This window comes from Drosophila serrata, unplaced genomic scaffold (genome assembly GCF_035046125.1).
Source record: "Drosophila serrata isolate PLE 108 unplaced genomic scaffold, ASM3504612v1 contig_249, whole genome shotgun sequence".
Classification (NCBI taxonomy): Eukaryota; Metazoa; Arthropoda; class Insecta; order Diptera; family Drosophilidae; genus Drosophila; species Drosophila serrata.
This window is the reverse complement of record NW_028257147.1, coordinates 122,573-147,276: the sequence shown is the minus strand read 5'-3', so window position 1 is coordinate 147,276 and position 24,704 is coordinate 122,573. Positions and strand designations below refer to the sequence as shown.

The 24,704-nt window shown below is 35.7% G+C and overlaps 5 protein-coding genes across 21 annotated transcripts in view; 2 read left to right on the top strand and 3 right to left on the bottom strand.

Moving 5' to 3' along the window:
• capu (formin protein cappuccino) overlaps nucleotides 1-24,704 on the top strand; it is a 58,490-nt gene that overhangs the window by 7,732 nt on the left and 26,054 nt on the right. For 4 of the 17 annotated variants that reach the window (XM_086832341.1, XM_086832342.1, XM_086832345.1 and 1 more), the window contains exons 2-3: nucleotides 8,836-9,436; nucleotides 22,038-22,454. In XM_086832341.1, the coding sequence (XP_086688467.1) occupies nucleotides 8,836-9,436; nucleotides 22,038-22,454 (1,018 nt within the window). Of the gene's footprint in view, nucleotides 1-1,377; nucleotides 1,613-3,073; nucleotides 3,757-8,835; nucleotides 9,437-22,037; nucleotides 22,455-22,678; nucleotides 23,451-24,704 lie in introns of those variants that run through there. The other 13 variants (XM_086832344.1, XM_086832353.1, XM_086832347.1 and 10 more) reach the window with 8 other exon arrangements.
• LOC110180505 (male accessory gland serine protease inhibitor-like) lies at nucleotides 6,588-7,058 on the top strand. The gene is made up of 2 exons (XM_020948181.2): nucleotides 6,588-6,698; nucleotides 6,773-7,058. The coding sequence occupies exons 1-2, from the start codon at nucleotides 6,632-6,634 to the stop codon at nucleotides 6,958-6,960; spliced, it is 255 nt and encodes an 84-aa protein (XP_020803840.2). The 5' UTR covers nucleotides 6,588-6,631; the 3' UTR covers nucleotides 6,961-7,058.
• Nucleotides 15,700-16,980, bottom strand: LOC110180507 (microfibril-associated glycoprotein 4-like). Its single transcript, XM_020948183.2, has 3 exons — nucleotides 16,724-16,980; nucleotides 16,002-16,661; nucleotides 15,700-15,933 (listed from the first exon to the last, which is right to left on the bottom strand). The coding sequence occupies exons 1-3, from the start codon at nucleotides 16,855-16,857 to the stop codon at nucleotides 15,804-15,806; spliced, it is 924 nt and encodes a 307-aa protein (XP_020803842.2). The 5' UTR covers nucleotides 16,858-16,980; the 3' UTR covers nucleotides 15,700-15,803.
• LOC110180508 (ryncolin-1-like) lies at nucleotides 17,544-18,692 on the bottom strand. The gene is made up of 3 exons (XM_020948187.2): nucleotides 18,471-18,692; nucleotides 17,851-18,411; nucleotides 17,544-17,798 (listed from the first exon to the last, which is right to left on the bottom strand). The coding sequence occupies exons 1-3, from the start codon at nucleotides 18,602-18,604 to the stop codon at nucleotides 17,669-17,671; spliced, it is 825 nt and encodes a 274-aa protein (XP_020803846.2). The 5' UTR covers nucleotides 18,605-18,692; the 3' UTR covers nucleotides 17,544-17,668.
• Nucleotides 18,980-19,950, bottom strand: LOC110187570 (microfibril-associated glycoprotein 4-like). Its single transcript, XM_086832366.1, has 3 exons — nucleotides 19,815-19,950; nucleotides 19,183-19,758; nucleotides 18,980-19,124 (listed from the first exon to the last, which is right to left on the bottom strand). The coding sequence occupies exons 1-3, from the start codon at nucleotides 19,946-19,948 to the stop codon at nucleotides 18,995-18,997; spliced, it is 840 nt and encodes a 279-aa protein (XP_086688492.1). The 5' UTR covers nucleotides 19,949-19,950; the 3' UTR covers nucleotides 18,980-18,994.

Here is a 24,704-nt window from a genome sequence, read left to right as displayed (position 1 = left end):
AGGTATACAAACTTGTGTTTCCTAATCTTATTTTCCTTTATTGTTTTTTTTTTCTATTTTACGATATTTTTTAAGCTTATTTATTTATAGAAAGTTTTAGTTTTGTCAATCCCTTTGGAAATGGTTATTACTTATATAATTTGTTCAACTTAAGGAAAGAAAATAAAATAAAATAAAACAAACTGTGCTAGAATTACTATTTATATAAAAGCGTACTAGATTAAAATTTTTGTAGACCAGTAAATTTTATTTATTTTTTATTTTATTTAAAGAAATATTTTTAACCCCTTTTGGCTAGCCGTCCCTGTATCTCTGGATTTTATGGGCCTCTTCGCAGGCAGCTTTGGCTTGCCTTTTGGCATTAAACTTGTGCGCCAACGACGCAAGTTGCCGTCAAGTTTAGCTTTGATGATTCTGTTACCTGCAACTTCAGCGACAACTGTCTCTCTCTCTCTCTCTCTCTCTCTCTCTTTATCTATCTATCTGTCTCCATCTGTCTCTTGGTCTCTCCTGAGTTGCCACAACGCGTGTCGTCCTTTGTTCATGGCCGGGAGTGTATCTGTGGGTCCCCAGCGTCTGGCAATTTGTCAAACAATGTGTCAAAATGCATTCCCAAGGCCTCCACACACACACACACAAACATCGAAAATGTGTCGTGTAAAATTAATTAAAATCCAAGCTGCAACATTTTGAGTAAAGAAAGTTTTCGTAGGATTTCCCTGGCATGCATTAAGTCCAATTAAAATGGGAAATCTTTCATGGGCTAATTAAAAAGGCTTTGCCTTAGTGCCATTTCCGCTTCGTTACTGGCACAAATCGCAAACTGAGTCGGCTAATGAGTTACGAAATGCATAATTCTAATCGGATTTACCTCTGTAAGAAGGAACGTGACCCGCGATGAACGTGTCCATCTGTCCGTTTGTCCGTGTGTCCGCTTGTCCGTCGGAAAGCTGGCTCTTATCAGAGTGGCATAGCAGGCAGCAATAAACGGCTTATCAGCTGAGCAGCAGCAACAAAAGCAAAGTACCAGCAACAATCACTCAATTGACACACACTCACACACACACATACACCACTATAAACATACGCTCATGACCCACAAAAACAAAACGAAAAATGTGCGAAAAGTCTGGAAAAAATTAACACCCCAAACAAAAATACAAAAAACATTAACATTTACACATTAAACTTAATAAAAAGAAACAAAAGCAAAGATAAAGAGTAAAACCATTTAAATACACTAACTAAGAGTGGCTATTTACACTATTTGTAGACTTAAAGTTATCAAAGTTACTTAAAATTTATATATTCTTTTCTTCAGGGAATTTAATATTAATTATTCAAACATTTAAGAATTTTTTTTAAAATAAATTTCAGTGTGCTTGTGTTTTACAAAAGTTGATTTATCGAAAAATTCTCAGGAACAGAACCATGTTAGCTTTTCAATATTTGTCAGATTACCATTTTTAATAAAAAAGATGATAAAATATAAAAATTAAGTTATTCGCTATAAAAAAGAAAACGAAAGATGTATTCCGGCATTAGTTTAATAGTGATAAACGCAACTATATACACGACAGTGAATATATTGGCAACAGAATGCAGTGATAAAGTAAGTGTATTTTTGTTATTTGTTAATTTTTGTGCAAGCCAATAAGAAAATCCCAATATAAAACTGTTTTGGGGGAATCACCGCAAAGAGTCTTACTTTAAAACGTGACATCATGTCATCGTTTACGCTTAAATTCCCCTCTTTAATGATTCATTCAAGTCCGAGCTAAACATTTTATTGTTGCATTTTATAAATGTTTAAATAGAATTTGCGTGTTCGTTCGTTTATTCGCACTGCCCAAAGGTTAAAAAGAGAGTAAAAATGTAGAGAGAATGTGATAGAGGTGGTATTGATAAGCATTGATAAACTGCGAAAAATTGGGGATACCAAAATAACATTCCACAATAAAATTATTTAAATCAATAGAAAAAAAAGGAAATAATAAAAGATAATAAAGAAAAGTAGTATTTTTAAACACAAAACTAAATGTTTAAATAATAACACCTATAACTAATGATAATATTATACATTTTTCCTAATTAGAATATTTATTAAAGACAGAAACTCTTTCTTACGTAAAATATATAAATATTCGGTGAAAGATTTCTTTGATATAATCTTTGTTTTCGTGTAAATCCACCGGCTGAAGTCAGATCTATCGATGCTCCAAAAGCCCCCACAGCAGTCAGCCCGGAAAAGCTCATAAAATCACAATTGGAATTGCCCGGGGACTCGGGCGCTGTCTCTGTATTTAGTATCTGTGTGCGATTTTGTGTGCCCCCGGACAGTTGGACAATGAGTCACGTTGTCGTAACCCCGAAATTAAGTCCCCGTTGACCCATGGATGCTAATGAGCCAACGGATTCGATTTGCCCGACTCGAGATGTGAGCTACAATTAAAGGGGATCACCATTGGAATCGAAATCGTAATTAGATTTCTCAGTGATTCACTAATAGACAGTGACTGATGCGGCTCTTAAACATTTAGACTATAAAGGGGATATATTTTGGAATATATCTTTAGATTTGAAGGCATCTAGAATGGCATTGGGTTCGATATTATCTTAATATAATATGTTCTTTCCTTTTTCTAAATTGTAAACTGTTTAGACGATATATTCTGGGATATAGCTCAAGCTTTTGATAGATCTAGAATCTTATTGGGTTCAATATTTCGAAAATAAAATTGATTTCGTAATTTAGAAGTAAAAAATTACTCATTTTTTAAATAAAGTACCTATTATTTGAGTTCCTGAACTCTGACCTGTTAATTTACAAAACAAATTATGCAATTTTGCATATAGTTTCCAAAACAAATATATTTGTTTAGTAATTATTAAGCAGTTTATAATTCAGTTATTAAATTTGACTTCCCTATTCATTGCTTAATTAACCCATATTTAAATCCTTAATATCTCTTTTAAAAGTAGGGTATTCCAAGACCCATAGCACCCGCAACCCTTGCCAAAAACACAACGAATATGAAAAAAAAATATATAATAAACAAAACCTTAACAAATCCGCTCAGCTGTTATCAGGCACTCGCTCTTTCTCTCCCCGATTCACTCTCGACTCGCGCTCTTTCTCTTTCTCAGAGAGAGAGAGATATAGCTTCGCCGATTTGGTTTCACAGTCAGTGTGCCATCGATTTTTCCCACTGTTAGCTCGTGGCTCTTGTGTTTTTTTGTTGTCCTAGGACCGTGTGAGTCAGCTGATGGCGCTCGGTTTTCCTTTCGACTACCCTTCGGCTGCACATTTTCCACTCGGCTCGCTTTGTTGTGACACCTCAGCTGACAGCTGCAGTTGCATTTCATAGCTTTTCCTGCACTTTGCAATTAAATAACCAATAATAATTGTTTCTTACGACCAAAAGTAACGCTAGAAATGTTAAAACGGAAGCGGAAATCACCGGATTCGTGGACTAATCGGTGAAATTGTAGTACAGTGCGGAAATAGAAAACATCACGAAACTGACGCATTAGCGTAGCACACAAAAAAAAAAACAAGAAAATAAAGGGGGAAAAGTCCCCATAACATTTGAGAGAAAAAAGAAGAGAAATTCAAGTTTGCCGCGCCCGTTTTTTGTTTTGTTTTCTTCTCCTTCGGAAGGTGTCAAACGCGGAGGAGGAAGCAGATTTGCCAAAACAAATTGCACCGGAAGAAAGAGAGAAAGCAACGCTTGGATTGCTCTCTCTTTCTCAGTGGTAGGTGTGCGTGTGTATGTGTGTGTTTTTGTGTGATTTTCCCCGATTTGTGTGAGTTTTTAGATGCGTAAGCTCGTGTGCAGGTTTTGTTTGTGCTTTGCCTTTGCTTTCGCTTTCGCTTTCACTTTTCACAAATTGCAGAAAATTGCGCTTTTGACACAATTAAGAAAATGTGTTTCGTGTGCTTTCTACTTTGGAAAAGCCTCTTTTCATCCGCCCCATCGAGCCATTACCACCACACTTTTCCCCTCATTATGCCACATATTTTTTCCTTTTATTTATTTTATTTTTTTTTCATAATTGAAAACTGATTTGTTTAAAGGACACCAAACATTTAGCAAAGAGAAAATTTCCTTTGAGTCGCAAGTACTTTAAAAATACCCTAACTCTGTAATTAATAATTTATATTTTTCTATGCAAAAGTAACTTAAATGCAATGTTTTAGGAGTTATTTTTAAATTTTCTATAAATTTTTTCTAATCAGTATTTTAAAGAGTATTTTCTTGTCAACTTTTTCCATTTATAGTGTATTTTCGACACTGCATTTTGTTCCTTTAATATTATTTATGAAATAGTCAAGTACTTCCTGGTATATTACTATCTTGTAAGGTTTTTTTTAAACTTAAACAAATAAATTATTTCAATTAAATTTTTTAATAAGAAAGGGTATAGTTAACATGTTCGACTTTTTCCCCTTATAATCCTTAATGGAAAATTACAAAAAATAGACCAGAGAGAGAGCAACCAAAAACTTGGCAAAAAAACATCCAACTTGTAAATGAGTCACGTGGGCGGACAACAGCAAGCAATTTATTGCTACCAATTAATTTTGGCCAACAATTTTTAACACCTCCCTTTGGATGGCCTAGAATTGCCACTCCCACGCCCCCCTCCACACCTTGAGTATTTCAATTAGTCGACCATTTTTCGAGGCCTAATAAAAACAAGGTGGTGTAACTGCCCTACACCCAGGACCGATAAAAAATTCCCTAATTTGTTTTTATTGTGATTTATGAGAGAACCGTGAGCTTTGTCTACCTCACTTTCGCCCTCTGGCACCCTGTTTTCTTCTCTGTTAAGTATTTGAGTTATTTAATTAATATAATTTACAAATTTAGCATTGTAGTGCATAATATTAAGTCATTGAACTTGGTGCTACCTTTTATCGCCTATGAGACAGCCAACAGAAAAAACGTCAACAAAAGCTTACTTAAAGATAAGAAATATCGGTTGGGAATGGAATAACTTTGGAATATAGATAAAAAAAAAATATGGAAAGGCAAAAGTTTAAACATAAATGGGTGGGAATTTGTGTAGTATTTTTATAGAAAAATAATGAAACAATTGGTTATAATAAACTTTATGGGTTTAGAATTGTTTTATAATAAATGGGTTGGGATTGGTGTAGTGTTTTTATAGGAAATTAATGAAATGAATGCTTATGATAATCTTTATGGGTTTATAATTATTTTATAAAAAAAAAACTGGTCACGACCATTGATTTTTTAAATTGCATAAACAGATGACTAAGTTTTTCTTTTATTTAAACACTAATTTATACCCCTCACAGTTTCATTGTTAGATTAATATTCAGAAAGTATTCCCTCCTATTGTTCAGTTTTTATATTTTTATACCCTTGCAGGGTATTATAATTTCAGTCAGAAGTTTGCAACGCAGTGAAGGAGGCACCTCCGAACATATAAAGTATATATATTCTTGATCAGGATCAACAGCCGAGTCGATCTAGCCATGTCTGTCTGTCCGTCTGTCCGTCTGTCCGTTTCTACTCAAACTAGTCTCTCAGTTTTGAAGCTATCTGAATGAAACTTTGTAGTTAGTCTTTTATATACTCTCACTCGTATATATGTCGGAACGGGCCGGATCGGACGACTATATCATATAGCTGTCATAGGAATGATCGAAAAATTTTTACAAAAATAATTTAACATTTTCAGTTTTCAACAGAATTTGATCAATTTGAAATATAGCCATTTTATTATACTCTTCAATTTTGTGTAAAATTTTATGAAAATCGGACGACTATATCATATAGCTCCCATAGGAACGATCGAGAAATTAATGCAATTCAAAATTACAACTATTTCAGTTTTCAACAGATTTTTATCAAATTTGAGGTATAACCATTTTTTATTAGTCTCAATTTTTGTGTAAAATTTCAGAAAATCGGACGACTATATCATATAGGTGCCATACAAACGATCGTTTGATTTAGAGGAAAAATGCAAATCTGTGAACTGCAAATATATTATGTTTAGGTGAATGAAATGAAAGCAGGTATTACTTCATTGACTTTAATCATAAATATATATAATTTATATTGTAGGGATTTCTAGTCATAGAAGTTCTATCTGCAAGGGTATATAAACTTCTGCGAGCCGAAGTTAGCTTCCTTTCTTGTTTTATATACTGGAGGAATTTTCTCGATAGAAATTAGGTTCTTGCTCTCAGAGCCCCTTGCTAAAATAGATTGGTAAAGTCTGGTGGGTACAAAATCCTGTCAAAAAGTGCTTCGAATTCATCTATGGAAGCAATAAAAATTATTTCTCTACAACAGATAGTTGGGAAGATAAGTGTTTTTTATAAACAATTGAAAATAAAAAAAAAAGCTGTATGTATCCGAAAAATGCAATAAAAAAAATTTGGTTCCGTTTGCTTTGTCAGTGGCGGCGATAGTTAGGTCATTTCCATGCCTAATTTAAATTATTTAAATTAATTTTTTTTGCTCTGCCAATATGTGTTTCGAATTCAAATATACGCTTGCCCTTGCCATAAATTGCACGACTCTGCCATGTTCCGGGTTTAGTTCACATTTAATTTTGCCAGCTAAAAGTTCAATAAAAAATAATTTTTAAAATGAAGCTCTTAATTTTTGTGGCCCTAATTGCTGCTCTTGTGGCCACTGCCTTGGCTTTAAAAAACGGTGTGTGTTAATTTGTTTAAACCCCCTCAAAAGATCCCTGATTAAAAATTCTTCCTTTTAAAATAATTTCAAAGAAATCTGCGGTTTGCCACATTCTATTGATGGTGATGAAAAAACAGGCGTATACTGTCAGGCTCTTTTTTATGATTATACATATGATTCGTCGGCCAATAAGTGCATCATGTTCATCTATGGAGGCTGCGGGGGCAATGAAAATCGTTTTGGTTCAAAAGAGAGTTGCGAAGAAAAATGCCTGGAATGAAGCAATTTTCGAAATCGAAAGATAATGAATGAACTGCTTAATTAAAGCAGATCTAAAAAATTAAATTATTCTATAAATACATATATAAATTCAGTTCACCTGTTATGTCTTTTTATTATATATTTTTATATACTGGAGGAATTTTCTCGATAGAAATTTGGTTCTTGCTCTCAGAGCCTCTTCCTAAAAGAGATTTGTAAAGTCTGGTGGGTATAAAATCCTGGCAAAAAGTGCTTCGAATTCATCTATGGAAGCAATAAAAATCATTTCTCTATAACAGATAGTTGGGAAGATAAGTGTTTGTCATAAACAATGGAAAATCAAAAATAAAGCTGTAAGTATCCGAAAACTGCAATAAAAAAATTTGGTTCCGCTTTGGTTCCGTGTTTCGAATTCAAATATACGCTTTAAAATTTCAATTCAATCCGCTTGCCATAAACTGCACGACTCTGCCATGTTCCGCGTTTAGTTCATGTCGAATTAAATTTCTAATTGCTGAAAATAACCTGGCAAACCTTGAAAGCAAAACTTTTGAACAAATGCAAATGGTTTCCTATACTCTCGGGCAGCAAACTAAAGAGACCCCGACCCCTCATCGACCTACCGACCATCTGACAGATGTCCAACAAAGGTTAAGCCCCGACCTTTTCGTCTCCTGGATTTTTTTTGTATTCTCTTTCTATTTTTTTATTTTGAATACCCGTAAATCTCTTTCTCTCTCTCTCTCTCTATTTAATGATCATTATGGGTGGAAAATTTCTGTCGTTCCAAACTTGCTAAAAAGTAAAAGTTCAATTTGCAGTTGTACAGGAAAAAAAAATGAGGCAAAGAGCCGAAGCATCAGGAGAACAACGATTTCCCATTCAAGGAGGCCAAGGAGGAGCAACTGCAATTGCCATGGCCCCCGGGCACTCGGCTATTGACACAGCTTCCAGAATCAGCCGCAGATGAAGGGGTTGTTCTCCACCGAACAACGAACTTGCCTTTAGAAATCAAACAACTAAAGTAGCAACTTTTTGTCAACCATCGAAGGGGGGAGGGGGAGGGAGAGGGGGAGATCGCTCCCACCTTTGGTGCTACCTGGGCAACTAATTCATTTCATATTTCTGCAACATTTTCGCAACAGAAAAGTTTTCTAGCCTTTTCGAAAAGGAAGACTGAGAAAAAATGGCAAAATTGAGTTGTATTCTTAACCGAACAGTGGATACTCTATAAAGGAATTTTGTTAGGAATAATTATTTATCGGGGTTTTATTTATATAATTTATATATTATTTAAAAACTGATGAGAAGTAGTTTGTAAAGTTTGCTTTATAAATATTATTAGTTTTGTAAGTTTCAGGTTTCAAGAATAAGTCATACAATTTTATTAATCATTCTCATTTACTATTTCAACAAAGCATTACATTTTTAATAGAAATTAGTACATAGACATCATTGCACAAACTATATTTTTGTATTACAAAACCTGTAAAATAGCCTCTCCTTAAAATTTTAATATTTCTTTTGAAATATTTTTTACACTGTAATAGTTAAACCTTATTAACAACAACGATATTTCCATGAAATTAATTTTTAAACAAAATATCTATACTCTTTCTCAGGTAAAGAGTTTAAAAGAATTATATTACTATTAAGTTAATTATAAATCAAACCAACAATTGACTAGTTTTCCCATTTTTTATAAATATAAACCTATTGTGTTCCCATTACCTTCAAGTCCCCCTTTATATCCATAAATATCCTATATTTACAGAGTATAAAACCTGTAAAAATATATACTGTTGAAAAAAAAAAAAAATTGTGAAAAACCTGAACCAAACAATGCGACTGATTGAAAAGTTTTTTAATTGATTTTTGTAAACTTCTTTTGCAGCAACACCACAACAGCAGCAGCAGCACCAGTGGCAGCGGCAGCGGCAGCGACAACAGCACCAGAAGCAATAGCACCGAAAGCAGCCACAGGACCAACGGGACCAACCTCAACTACAACAACAAGAACACCATATACAACAACAACCACAACACCATATACAACAACCACAACGACAACGACAACACCAACATCATATACAACAACCACAACGACAACAGGAAATTCAACAATAACAACAAAAGCAACAGCAACATCATGGGAAATTCACAAAATCGAGCAGCGAATAGCGATGAAAAGTCAACGCCAGGTGCCGGCAGTCTAGTGCGGCTGGGAATCGAAAGCGGTGGCAGTGGAGGCGGCAACGGAGCCGGTGTTGGAATGGGCGTGGCCATCGTCCAACGTCAGAGCAGTCGAAGTCGCGTCCTCAGCCGCCTTGTTGGCCAGAAACGCATTCGGGAGGCATTCCTACACTCGCCGAAAGCGGCTGTCAATACGGAGGCTAATGGCGGCGGCGGCGGCGGTGGCAGCGGCGATTGGATCACAGCGGAAACGGAAGTGAAGCATGGACAATTGGACGATGTTGCTGAGCAAATAGATTTTCGTAAGTCAATTTCCAAAGTTTTCCACAGCAATGCATGGAGAAAAATTTCAACCTAAATGGGTCACAAAAACTATTTTTTTTAACTGAGAAATTAAAGATACTTTTTTAGAGTATGATTATCGGTTTTATAATCGGTAAATTTTATTAATCTGGTCATACTTTTTGAAAATAATTAATTAATGGTCACTTTTAACCGGTAAAAGTTTCCATTACACTTTCTTTAACAAATAAAATTTGAATACAATGTAATATATATATATTATATGTATATAATGTGACCACGCTTTTATTTATTTATTCTAAATTTATATACTTCCCACAATTCCAATAACTATATTGATGTTTATTTTTCTCTGTGCACTTTTTTGTTCTGATTATTGTTGTTGCTATTTATATTGTTGATTCGTTGTTGAGGACTTTACCTTTTTTATTGTTGTTGTTGTTGTTGTTGTTATACTAGATCCTATTGTTAGTGTGCATCAAATTCAGTTTGTCATCGTTTTTCTTTTTTTTTTATATATATATTTGAACACCCCCTTTTCTACTTTATTTCTCCACCCAACCAAAGCTTGACCCTTGCAGTTTTCAATATGCCAAGTTTTTATTTTTTTACCTCTATTGTTCCTTGGGATTTTGTTTTTTACTATTTTTTTTACGTCTTGTTAGGGGACTTTTGTTTTAATATAGAACTCTGCAACCTCAGACTACAGTGCGTCTCGAATTTGTATAGCAAGTGGTCAAATAATGACCGGCTTCAAGGGGTAAAAATGCTGAAATAAACAAAAGGTTTTCCGTTTCTTGTGATTTTATGTGAAATTCGATATGACAGCAATTAAAAGTGACACAGTTTAAACGGAAATAAATAACCATTAAAAGGACAATTGTTTGCCATTGATATCTGCCACAATTTTATAATTGTCTTAATTTTTATTACTTATACGAATATAAAGAATACATGAAAATGTATTTAATAAACAAATTTAACTCTTAAATTAATAACAAATAAATATTTCTATATTTATTTAAGTTATTTCTAAAAGTGTTAGTTATTTCTCTACAGTAATGAAACACACTGTCTTTCAAACTCTCTTCAATTTCGACTTATTGCAATTTAAGCGGAGTTTAAATAAGAATTTTTCGGAAGTTTTACAACAACAACAAAGCTAGCGAGGCAGTGAACAAAAAATAAAAACTTTCCATTGAAGTTTTTTATGAAATTTTGCAACACTCAGTCCTCCGATTTTCTTCCTTTTTTCTTTCCCCCCTTCTACCGTTTAAGTTTTCTGAATTTTTGAGCTTCACTCTTCTCCTGATGTTGTTTTTCATTTCTTTTGTTGTTGTTGTGGGCACCTTTTACCCCCGATTTCCCCTACTCACCCACTTATATATCATCCCTCATCGAAGCCAAGACTCAAGTTTTTTGGCTGCTTGTAACTTATTGGCATTTTCTGCCTTGGAAAAATAATATTTTTTACTTAGTGTTGCTCCTTTCTCTCTGTCTGTGTGTGTGTGTGTGCCTTTTTTGGCAAAGTGAAATCAAAAATTTATAGATTTTAGTTATTCATGTGAAATCTTTAAGATGCTGCTGCCCCCTTTAAAAAATATTAAGCAACACAAACCCAAAAAAAAAAAAACAAAAAACAGAAGCTCAAAAGCACGTTCGCCGTCATAACTCAGCAACTGAGCGAAAAGCTGGGAAAACTGAATAAGTACGAGAGAGAGGAAAAGGAAGTGATGTTGGAAAACGGATAAAAGACGAAGGCATCCCGAATGCGACCCACTTCAAAAAAAAACTCACGGCTGTCTATTAACAGCCATAAGAAAAACGCGTCGAGTTCAAAAGCTGCAGGCGTCTGACTTTTTTCACAAATAAATAAAAAACAAAACAAAAATGGAAAACAAAAATCACTCAAAGCGGTGGAAATATAAAAAGGGTTTACAATCCGCGAAAACTGAACTTTTAATGCTCTTGTTAGCAGCGAAAATAGTTTCGAAAGGAGGAAGCCACAATTTCTGACTTTTATTGATTGATATATTTGGTTTTCAATCAGCTAAAAATATAACCAATAAATTGGAGGAAAGAATTAGATAATTGCTTGAGTTTGCACAGTCAGGAAGCTGCAAAAATAAAAAACATAAGCTGCTTAATAAATAATAAAATAAGAAATAAAGGAACTTGAAATTAAGAAAGAAGAAGAAGAATTACAAAAAATTTCTCTTGAAATGGTATAACGAATTTTCTTTTTTAAATAATACAAAAAATGTAAAATCTCAATATATTAGTAAGAATTAATTTAGCATTTAAAATAAATATTTAACCTGCTTTTCTTAAATATATTTTTTTTAAGTAAAAAACATATAATTGTGAAATTTTTTAACCATTATAAAATTAACTAGAAGAACCTTTAATTTTAATAAAATGCATAGACCAAGCAAAGTTTATTATTAAATAAAATTGTTTAAACCTCATAATTATTAGTAATACTTTTTTTTAACCCAGTTCCCTAACATTTTCCTCATTCTCCCAAAACACTCTATATGGATATAAAATACATTCAAATTTGAGCCAAAATAATTCGGCAAACGTTTTTCCTAGATTTTCCGTGGCCTTTTCCTATTTGTTTTTCCTGCCTTTTTATTTTTTTTTGTGCGATGTGCTTCTGTTTTTCCCACGCGCCTCTACAAAGTCGCGAAAAACGCGCTCAAGGCTGAGGCGCATATCAAAAAGCAATTCAGAGGCGAAAAAGAGAGAGATGCTTCCAAAAACCTTCCAATGCAAGAAGCTTTTTGGCATTGCAGCGGGGCAAAAAGCAAGCCTAAAATCAAATCAACGAAAAATCCTAAACGTGCCAAGCTAGAGGGTGGAGCGGGGGGCGAGGGGAGGTTCCCCGGGTCCCCGTATCAAAAATTCCCTTTCAGCGATGAGAGATGATAGCTTCCGACTGCTGATCCCCACCCCCACCCCCCTCTCCACCACCCAATTCATTCACTCGCACACACGCAGCTGTTTTTTGGGCCTTTTTCAATGCATAAATTCATAATTCATGGCGTGGCCAAGGGGGAGGGAAAGCAACGCAGTCCACAACTCCCTACAAATCGTACAAGGCTCAAGAAAAAAAAAATACAGGGACTCGTTAACATTATCCAAACAGGAATTCATAATTTCAAAAATATACATAAATAACTATAAGATAAAAATAGGAAAAATATACACAAAAATAATATTTAACAGTCAAAAAGCTCCCCCTGCAATTTCCAATCCACAAATGTGGATCGTATTACTTTTGCGTGACAGAGCACTTGGCTTTCGTTTGTCTACACAACAAAGGTGGAGAGCAGAAAAAAATAACAGTAAATGATCGTCACTCACTCAGTTTGCGGGGAGTCCAAACGGTTAAAGTGGTCCTTTGTCTCTTTCTTGCTTTGAGTGTGCATATTTAACTTTGGCGGCTTTGCTCGATTTTCCCGAATTCGCGAATATCACATGACTACGTCGATTTGCCCGGCCGTTTTACCGTTTTCCCGCACTTTTTCGCTCGTTTCTCTTCACTCGCCCCGCGCGTTAACCGAATACCGATTTTTTGCCGCCTTGGAGCACAGAGTAACTGAGTACAGATCTCTCTCGCTCTCTTTAACTCCTTTATTTGCTTCTTTCGCTGCAGCGTTTTAATGGCGTCTTTGACTTGGTATACATACATAAATACAAGTGTATGTATTATTTAGCACTACCCACGCTAATTAATCACTCGTGGCAACTAATCCAAACACCCAAACTAAGGCGCGCTGTCTTCGAATATCATTTAATTATTACTGCACTGTATTTTTCTGCAAGTAACGGACTGCTCCGAATTGTACAGTTAGTTGGCGTTCAATCACAGCGTTTGTGTGTTACACTCGCGAAATTTAACAAAACCACTGCGCGGACTTAGATTGTCTTACTTCCAGAACAAAATATGCACTCCGTCGTTAGTTATTAACTTATTTAGTTGCTAGAAGTTAATTAAACGATGAAAACTCCGTGCTTTTGATGATTTTTCTTGCTCCAGTTATTTTCGACATCTTGATCAACGGTGAACTGCCGTAAGAATGGAATTTGAGAGCGCCAACTGTGATGCCGCGGCCGCTATCGGCGTTGCTCTAACTTTTATCCAGCTAGATCTAGCTAATTTTAATATAAAAACTTTGCGGTTTTTGGATGAAATCTGACGTAATTTTTGCTTTAAGTAAGAAACTAATACTGAATAAATCGTCGGTTGTGGCTAGTTTTTCTTTATTTTTTTTCTTTTATTTTTATTTGGCCTGGTTGAGTTTATTTTTGACCAAATCTAGCTTATATGTGTGGTCATAACCCTGCAACTCCACCTACTCTCTGCTTTGAAATGTTGATGGTGGGGGGAGTGGTGGACATAGTAGGAGAAGGCGAAATTAATGTGGAGAGGCGGGATCTAGAGGAATCTAGAGAGAGGCGGTAGTCAGAGAGCGACACTCTCTCCCATCTGGTGGCCCATATTGAAAATGCGTCCCAGGATCCACTACCACAAAGATATAAGTCCCACACACGATCCACTTGATTTAGCCAAATGACAAAGAAGGCAGTCAGAGTTGTCGCTGGCCGATTCAGGACTCTTTCTTGCACATTTTTTTCTGTGAAATAGACACGTTGACCGTTGGACTGCCACGTTTCTCTGTGGCATATTGTGGTTGAACGCATAAGAAATAAGTCAAACAAAAAATAATCATTTTCAAATTAATTTAATTCTGTAATACTTGTTGGTATACAATATTCTTTGTTTCTCCATTCTCCGCGTAAATATAAAGACTTTTTGGTTTTCCGACTCGTGAACACGCAACATATAATTGTCCGTGTGAAAAACAATCTTCATCCAAATCCAGACCACACAACTCCAGAGATTTATTTATGGTCATTGCAAACGCCAAACGAATGGGAAACTGCAATCTCTTGAACTGCAACGGTGTATCTGTCGGGATCATAGGAATCCTAGGAATGAGGACATCTTCACCTTTGAAAGGACCAGTTATGATCGTTGCTTCTACTATGTTGTTCATCAATTTCTTGACTGCGAGTCGCGTACCGTTGCAGAGTTTCGGCTGATTTATATTCCGGAGCATGATAATCGGCACACGTATTTTTAATTTCAATATGTGTGGTGGCATTCCAGGCAGATCAAGTGAGTTTAGAAATTCGGTAGGGTAATTAACTGCTTCCTCTGCCTCCACAACGGTATCTATCGACTTATATGTAATTTCGTCAGTTTCTATGCTTTTTTGGATTACATGATTGAGCTGGTAGACATCTTTGTTCTTGGCAGCGAGAATCGCTCGTCCACTGAGCCAATCGTGATTCCTATAATTTATTCGGATATTGGGGAACACTTTTTGGATAAGTTCTTCCTTCGATGTAACTAAATTACAGAAATTCCCGGGCAATACTATTTTTCTCGACGTCTCATTGACTGGCAGCTTTCCGTTCCCAATGTCCAGTAGCTGTCGTGAGAATACGTCGGCTGAGTCATCGTTCTGTAACTGGACACGCATATTCGTCTTCAACTGTAATGTACGTACATGTTTCCACAATATAGAATATTTCAGGCAAGCATTTATCTCGTCAGCTGGTGTCGATCGGGAAATCACAGGCAACGTTTGTCTGAAATCCCCTGCGAGCAATATTAACGCGTTCCCATGCATTGCTCTCAGCCGCTCAGTCTCTCGGAAGGAGGCCCGTTCTTCGTCAGTCATATTCGTAATCTTACGTCTTTTTGCTTCTGTATTGCGAATACAACGACCCAATCTCGACTTTTTTGGTGGCATGACTTCGTTTCTTACTGAACCTGAACAAAAAATAAAATTTTTATCTCCAATTTCTTCTTTCAATATGTTTTTAATGTTTGACAGGAAATGCTTTGATTTGCCTGTAGAGGGCGCAGTAGGAGGGGCACGGGGAAACGCTAAGGGTGGACTACCCCTAACATTTAGGGGGATGAAAAATAGATGTTGGCCGATTCTCATAGATACCGGATAAGCACAAAAAATTTCATCAAAATCGGTCAAGCCGTTTCGGAGGAGTATGGCAACGAAAACTGTGACACGAGAATTTTATATATTAGATATTCCGAGACACATTATACCAGCTATGACGATCTGTATAAAAAGATTTATATTTATAAAAGGCATGAAATTTGTAAATATCCTTCTGAAATATATAAAACATTGACACTTTAGGAATCAAATAATTATGGCAGCTATTCAAAATCAGATTTTATATTGAGATGAACGCAATTTTGTTATTCAAATATAATATATTATATTGACAATTAAGAGCTGAAAGTTAAAACGGTAATTAATCAGTTTAGTTAAGTGCCGAAGTCTTTGGTCTTATCATCATTACTGCACGCTTCAATGAATATGACAGAGTCCTGAAATCTCGCCAGGCTACTCCCTTTCCTAGTTCATTATCTCCATATTTGCCACATAAGTTGCTAATAAAAAGATCAGGTATAGATTTATATATAGAATTCGAATAAACCTTTTTGTCAAAAACATTTACCTTTGACGACAACTTTTGTACCACCAGGCACCTGTACTCATTATTGCGCATTCTTGTCCATCGGTTCTCAAGTCATTCTTCCGATCCTTAGTACTGAACATCATTCCAAGTTGATATCTGAGCGAATCACCAGCATCCCCAGAGGCAAAACCCAACGATTCGAGGGTGTAATTGCTACCCTCCGATCCGACTCTAAAGTCATCGTACAACTCATAAGCTTTCACTCCCTCATGATCCTCCAGAAGGACAAGTAACTCCTGTGGCTCTGCAGCAGTCATTGCATGGATTCTGTCCAGTCCCAGGAAGAACTCATTGCCCAGTTTCCCAAATCCTTGCTTATAGTCCTCCCATCCTCGGTAGAAGTCCTCGCTTCCATCGTTCCTTCGCAGGACGATCGTCCAGCCACCACCATGATTCCGCTGATCACAGGCCACCTCAAAGGGGTCCTCACTGTACTCAGGCACTCGGATCAGGAGCTTGGTGTCCCTGGAAACAACGGCACAACTTGAGGGATACGATAGGTTTCCAGACTGTGATAATCCCTCCAGGATCTGGGTCTGGAGCTGCAAGATCTGTGTTTGTTGTCTCAGAATATATGTTTGTTTTTCCAAAATCCAAGTTTGATTTTCCGAAATCCCTTTCTGGTTTTCTTGCTCCTCTCTATACCGCAAAATTTTCCTATTCAAGTTTTTTAAATTGATATATTTTTTTTATGTATTTACCGGACAGAAGCCACTTCCGATTTGACCTCATCGATTTTGTCACACATCATCAGTTGAGTACATATTGCCTTATTTTGTTGTCCTTTTGTGGAATTTAAAATTAAAAAGCAAAAAAGTATTCCGAAGCGCCACATGACTGCAAGCCAGCTTTTTAAAGACTGATCACAATTTCAACGAAAACTTTGGAGTGGACTTGCAGTGCGTAATAGTAAGAGTGTCGCAAACAGTTCTTATCAAATCGGAAATCGTAAATATTAAGCAAAGACAATTGTTATAATTTATTTTTGTCTCTGGAGAAATCAGATAATAGGCAGATTCAGATAGGAAGCTATATATAAACGCATTCTATTCCGCGAATTTTTGATGGTAATGAACATTATTACTTCCAGTTTGGAAAAATAATTCAAGTTAAGATTATCTATTTAGACTGATTCTAAACTATTTTTATTTAATATAAAATCATCGAAAAGTGATATACTTTTGACCTATATAATAGCAGTCATAAAGAATTCTTATCGCGAGGGAAGCCTCAAATAAATTACATTTTTAAATCACTTATTTTTTCCGGCATTGATATTCCATGGAAAATTAGTCATCTAACCTTAAGCAATATACAAAATATTGAATTAACTTTATGATGGTATACATTAAATAAGCTTTAGTTTAAGATAATTATTTTCTTAGACCACCCAAATATTTAATACTGTTCATCCTTCTAGTGACCATCATTAAAAAGGAATTTAATAAACCAATGTTATATTACTTTTTGGTAAACCACCTTATAAAACTAACTAAACCTAACAAACCAAAACTTCCTAAGTGGCTTGTAAATATTTATTTATTTACTGTATCCCATAAACTGTTAACATATTGGCCGATGAGAACTGATAACAAACAGAATATTACAAAAAATTTCGCAAAAATGTTTTGTTGACTAAACTTATATTAGTTTAGAGCTGATGTCCTTGGTCTGATCATCATGACGGCTCGCTTGAGTGATTGATGGTGGCCCCTGAATGCATACCAATTTATTCCCTTTCCAAAGGTATTATCGCCATATTTTCCACACAAGTTGCTACAAAAGAATTTACAGAATTATCCGAAGAAACAAACGTCCAAGGACTTACCTTCTATGACACGAGAAATACCACCATGCACCTGTATACATTTTTGCGCACTCGTCACCATCAGTTCTCAGGTCGTTTTTCCGATCCTTAGTACTAAACATCATACCACGATGATCTGTCAGGGAATCACCGGCGTCTCCAGACGCAGATCCAACCGATTCCAGGATATAATTTGTATCCTCAGAGCCCACCTTAAAGTCATCGTACAATTCATATTTTTGTACTCCCTCATGATCCTCCAGAAGGACCAGCAACTCCTGCGGCTCTGAAGCAGTCATCGCATGGAGTTTGTCCAGTCCCAGGAAAAACTCATTTCCCAGCTTCCCAAATCCTTGCTTGTAGTCCTCCCATCCTCGGTAGAAGTCCTCGCTTCCATCGTTTCGTCGCAGGACGATTGTCCAGCCACCACCGTGACTCCGCTGATCACAGGCCACCTCAAAGGGATCCTCACTGTACTCGGGCACTCGGATCTGGAGTTTAGTATCCTTTGATACAACAGCACAGTTGGCAGGATATGGTTTCAATTCCTCCAAAATCTGAGTCTGATGTTGTTGCTCCTCACTGATCCAAACGACTTTTGTATTATTTTTATATTTATTAAGGTATTATTTAAATATTACCGTAGTAAAGCCATCTCTGATTTCAATTCCGAAACATTGTCACAAATGTAGATTAGATTGCAAACATCCTTTTGATCCTGACTACTTGCAGAAGCTAAACTCAACAGGAAAAATATTATTCCGAGACGCCACATGGTTCTAGGAGGTGTATCTGTAGACTGTTCAAAAGTTAACTGGTTCTCCCGACTTATATATACCTATCGAAACGAATGAACATCATTTTGTAAAGTTCTTAACTGATACGTTTTTGACCGATATGATATGATGTGATGGCATGGTCATAAAGAACTCTTATCTAAACAGAAGTCTTATAAAATTTCAATTCTAAGTCATGGACAATTTGTCATTTTAATTCCTTTTCGAAACCTTACAATTATGTTATTATTCTGACACTAACTAGTGCTATATTGCTGCATTTTATATACATATTTTTCAAATTTATTTATACAAACATTGTTTTTGTTACAGAACTGCAATTTTTGTAAATTCATAGTTCTTGTTCTGGTTTAATGGTTAAATAAAAATCAGTTCAAAGCCGAAGTTTTCGGTCTGATCATCATTACGGCTCGCTTAAGTGAATATTCCAGACCCCTGAAAGCTTTCCAGGCTACTCCCTTTCCAAATTGATTATCTCCATATGTGCCACACAGGTTGCTAATGAGCGTTAGAATCCTCATTAATCAGAATAAAAATCTTTGTTAAGGACACTTACCTATTACGGCATTCAGCATACCACCAGGCACCTGTACTCATTATTGCGCATTCTTGTCCATCGGTTCTCAAGTCATTCTTCCGATCCTTTGTACTGAACATCATTCCAAGTTGATATCTGAGTGAATCACCAGCATCCCCAGAGGCGAAACCCAACGATTCCAGGGTGTAATTGCTACCCTCCGATCCGACTCTAAAGTCATCGTACAACTCATAAGCTTTCACTCCCTCATGATCCTCCAGAAGGACCAGCATCTCCTGTGGCTCTGATGCAGTCATTGCATGAATTATGTCCAGTCCCAGGAAGAATTCATTGCCCAGTTGACCAAATCCTTGCTTGTAATCCTCCCATCCTCGGTAGAAGTCCTCGCTTCCATCGTTCCTTCGCAGGACGATCGTCCAGCCACCACCGTGATTCCGCTGATCACAGGCCACCTCAAAGGGATCCTCACTGTACTCAGGCACACGGATCCAGAGTTTAGTGGTCTTCGAGACCTCGGCACAGCTTAAGGGGTACGACAGGGTGCCAGACACTGGCAAACCCTCCAGGATCTCGGTCTGGTGCTGCTGCTCCTCACTGCTCATACAAATGTTGGTATTAATATTTAATTAAATATTATTTCAAATAATTACCGCACAGCAGCCATTTCCGATTTCAATTCCGAAACATTATCACAAATGTATAATAGATTGCACACATCCTTTTGATCCTGTCTTCTAGCAGAACCGAAAGCCAACAGGCAAAATAATATTGCGAAAACCAACATGACTCAAGTAGGTCTTTCTTTAAACTGACGAATCATTATCTTGCTATACGGAAATATATACAATACGCATCGAAGACCCTCATCTTTCTACGAAGTTCTTAACTGATACATTTTTGACCGATATGGTACGATAAGAGGGCATAGCCATAAAGAGCTCTTATCGCTATAAAACCCTCAACGAAATATTTAACTTATAAATCCATTATATATTTTAGGATAGGAAATTAGTCATTTTAATTATTATTTGAAGCACAGTAATAAAATAATTAAAAAAACAAGAAAATATTAATTAAAAGCGATCATAACTAATCTTTAAATACCTGCATTCTTTGAATCGATATTTATTGGTATAACATGTTAATATCAATCATCAAATATGATGTCAAGTTTTTCGGAAAAAATAAGTTTTAAAAACTTATATCTAAGCAATAAAATAAGGGCTAATTTTTATTAGGAAAGCTGTTTTATATTAGTTTTGATTAAGTTAATAATTCTGCATAGTCAATATACAATTTTATGTAATTAATAATATTGACATTTTTTTTTTTAAATTTAATCCCTATTAATCCCTTATAAAATTTTGAAAAAAATGTATAAAATTTATATATTTTCCGGACATGGCTAGATCGACTCGGCTTTTGATGCTGATCAAGAATATATATGCTTAATAGGGTCGGAAATGACTCCTTCACAGCTTTAAAAGCTTCTGACTGAAATGATAATACCCTTGAAAGGGTATAAAAATATATTAAAGCAGGTGAATGATATAAAAGAACCACCATATCGTTGAGCGTTCACACACTGTGTAAATTAAATCAAATACCCTAAAGCAGGTCGGGAACTCCATATGAAGGGAATGGCAAATAGGGGCGGAAGTGGGTTGTGGGCGGAAGTGGGAAGCTCTTCTACCAATGCTGAGTTTTGGCTTACGATTTCTAGTTCTCTATTTTTTTTTTTGTGCTTATTTCTGGGAAACTGCAGCCTGTGGCGGAGTTAAGGCAACGTGCTCAATTAAGCGCCCACACACAACATATACACAACATACACACACTAATACACAACATGTGTGTGTAGGGGACGAGGAGCCACATTACAGTGAAAAAGTTTTTTCTTTTTTTTTGGCATGGCACGTGGCTGGCCGCTAATATTTATGGCAATTAGTTTTAATAGTTTTGCTTGTACATTCCCATGTAAAGTTGTAAACTCACTCATCTCTATCGCCACCCCCTTTGCCTGTCTATGTGTGTGTTTCTCTGTGTGTAGTGTGTAGTTTTAACAACTATTTAATGTTGTTTACAATTTGTTATAATATGGCAATAATTGAGCGTGTAACTACATTCAAGTCCAGGGCACTCGTTACGCAAACTGTTGGCAAAATATGATTCGATTTTATGGTATTTTAAAGAAGAATGATATATTTTGGGGTTTAAAGTTTAATTTTAATAAAACAAAAAAGGAAGTTAACTTCGGGAAACTGAAATTTCTATACCCTTGCAGAGAAAATCCATCATAGCTCAGTTAAAAATGAATTAATTTTCAATTGAAAAACTTTTCTGTGTTGTAATCTATAATAAAAAAGTTTAACAAATAAATATGGTTTTAATTTTCAAAGTATTTAATTAAAAAAAAATTGAAATAAACAGGAAATGTAATGGTTCAATATATATTAAAAATAATATTAATTTATACATCATATTTTCATTGAATTTGATCTATTGATAAAAAAGCCTTCCTTAAATCTATTTATGCCTTATTTGAGACTTCAACAAATAGTAAAAAAAAACCTTTTCAAGTAGCATTTCATTTGAAACTCAATGTTTTGTAATTTTTTCAAAAAGCCCTCCCAAAATTCCTTCAAAAATGCAAAATTAGGCCATAGCTTAATGAATGAATTTCTTTTTTAAACTGCTTCAAAAAAGCAATCCTTTCGAAAAATTCACACAAAATACAAAGAGACATCAGGAAAATAGTAGAAAATGATATTTTCCATTTGAGAAGAAGAATAGCTTTTAGTTCGCAAGGAAATGCTTAATTTGTAAAATGCTTCTGCAGCCTGAAAGTATGCAAAATATGTTTGTTATTTGAAAAGCGCCCGCAAAGCCGCCGAGATTGAGAAAACTGCAGCAACAGCAACAGGAAGAAGGACCCCATAGCAAGGATCACTGCAGCCTGGCTCAAAAGCTGTGCTCATGGTCACCACCCCCTGATAATGCCGATAACGAAGAATCCTTGGGAATTCTACAACAGGATTACCTAGCTGCGGAAGTAATGCCCACTGTGAGGCAGCCGCGGAAAAGGCGAATTGCACCACAGCCACCACCAAAACCATCACCCAAACCTAGGAAAATGAGGGGGGCAAGGCTACAAAATGATCAGAATGATCACTGTGCGTTCATTGAGCAGCTTTTTGCAACCACAAATGAGGCAACAACGCTCAGAGCCATATCCACAGTGGGCGAGACATCGGCTCAGGCAGAAATAATAACAGCATTTACAGTGGTTGCGGGTAAGCTCGGTCTCTGCAAAAAAATAATAATAATAATAGCACAAAAAACACATGCGATTTTTGAAGCCAAACGACGCTGCTGCTGCGCTGCCCTTTGCTAATGAGTAATATAGGGGGTAGCAAGGGTATGTTAGTTCTTAGAGTTCTTTGTCATATCAAAAAGGGTTTGGTAAGGGCCAGGCCTACTTTTAAGTATTTTCTTCTATTTCAATTTGACATTTTTTTTGTTGAAAACAACATATTTTACTGGGTATGTCATTGCTATTTTATTGTTATTTATTTATTCCCATTTTTCTGCCACTCTCTAATCACAATAATTACCTATTCCTAGCTCTTCGGATTATTTATATGTATATTTAATAATAACTTATAGGTTTCTATTACACTTATAAATGGTAAAAAGAGATTTTTTTTTTCTCAAATGAAGTTTCCTTCCCCTAAAAATATATTTACAAATCCTCAAATAAAATCATTTATATGTTAAATTTAAATATGCGGTATTCCCAATGTCGATCATTATTTTATTTGCGATCTCTCAACGTTTTCTGCTCTGCTTTCGTTCCATGTAATTCGAGCTTAAGACCCCAACAAAAACTATATGTGAATATTTCTCTCTGCTCTCTGGTGCAAGCTCTCTTGTTGTCAGTCTCTCTCTCTCTCTCTTTCTCCCTGCCTGTCTCCAGTTCTCCCCATCTCTTTCTCCCTCTCTCTCATACGCGGTCTCTCAGCGGCTTTCCAGCGGCTCTTTCCACGCTGTTTGGGTTTTAGTTCCCTCCAACAAACCAGTTGTTATTAACGCTTTGAACTCGCTTCCGTGCAGATCGTTCCATGTAAAAAACCAACAACGCGACAAAAAGAAAACAACAAATTTGAAATAAAACAAAAATACTGCTAGAAATACAATGTGAAAAGTGACAAGTGATGAAAATAGAGTAGTGTCTGTGGAAAAGTGCCTGACAAATGCAATTAGCAATTAACAACTGCCGCAATCTACAGGTGTTAAAGCAGTGTTCTTTTTTTTCTCTCCCTTTTGCTGTGTTTGTTCTTATTTTCTTCTCGCTTTTATCTTGGAGTACCTTTTTTCGGTTTTATATCGCGGTTCATCTCAGGGTTTTTGGCTTTTGTTTTGCTTTCAATTTGCTTTAATTAAACAATTTAAAGTGAGTGAGGAAGTGGGGGGAAAGGGGTAACGCCAACGCCAACGCATATTTCTGTACTCTTTTTTTTCGGTTTCCCTGAAGAGTGACCCATAACCAAACCAGTTTCCAGTTCTGTTTTGTACGATTTTCTTTGTTTACCTTGTGCGTGGGGATTTTCTCTAACCTTTTTCCTCCCCAAGTTTTATTTTCATTTTCATTTAGCCAGTGGAAACACACACCTTTTTTTCCGTTCGTGCTTTTCTTTCTTGACCATTTTCCTCCATATAGATTTTCATAATTTTGCGGCTTTCCAGTCTGAGCTCTCTGAGCGTCATCCTCTCTTTGCTCTTGCACTCTCCCTCTCTCGCTCCCGCTCTCGCTCTTGCTCTCTATTTCTTTTCTTTGCTCGGCTTCCAGTGGCGCCTTGTTTTTATTTACTTTTGTTTAATTATTATTTCTTACACACATGTCGCATTTTTGTGAATGAGCCACCGATGGGGCCCGTCGTGCATTAATGGCAAATAAATCATTCGAGCCGCACTTGGCGGATGGCTTTATTTAAATCCAAATATTTGCGAGTCGAGCTCATCGCACTTTGGCAATTTACATTAATTTTATAGAAGATTCGAGCAATGGAAATTTATTTATAAACTTTGGGAATAATTTGTTAAAGGATAATAGCAACTATCAATTCTTAACAATTTGTTAAAAATGATTAGCGACTTTTTAACAACAAAAATATTTCCTTTTCGGAGTTTTTAGCCTTTTATTTTTCAAATTTAGTTGTTGTGCCTTGAAAAATATATATTTTTAAAATTTTTTAATCAAGCGTAATATTTTATTTAAAAATACAAAATATATATTTTGTAATAAAACAAGAAAGGAAACTTACTTCGAAGGAAGGTTTTGCATAAATATGTATCGGTTTTATGTTACGATATTTTTTTCAACTAATCAAAGCTTAAAAAATTCATATCTAAGCCAAAAAAGCATTAATTTAAATTCGGAAAGCTGTCCTATGTTAGTCTTTAAAAGATTAACAAATCTGCATACTCCGTGTAAAATTTAAAAAATGTAAAAAATTTAAAAATTTTTTGCTTTATATTTTTTT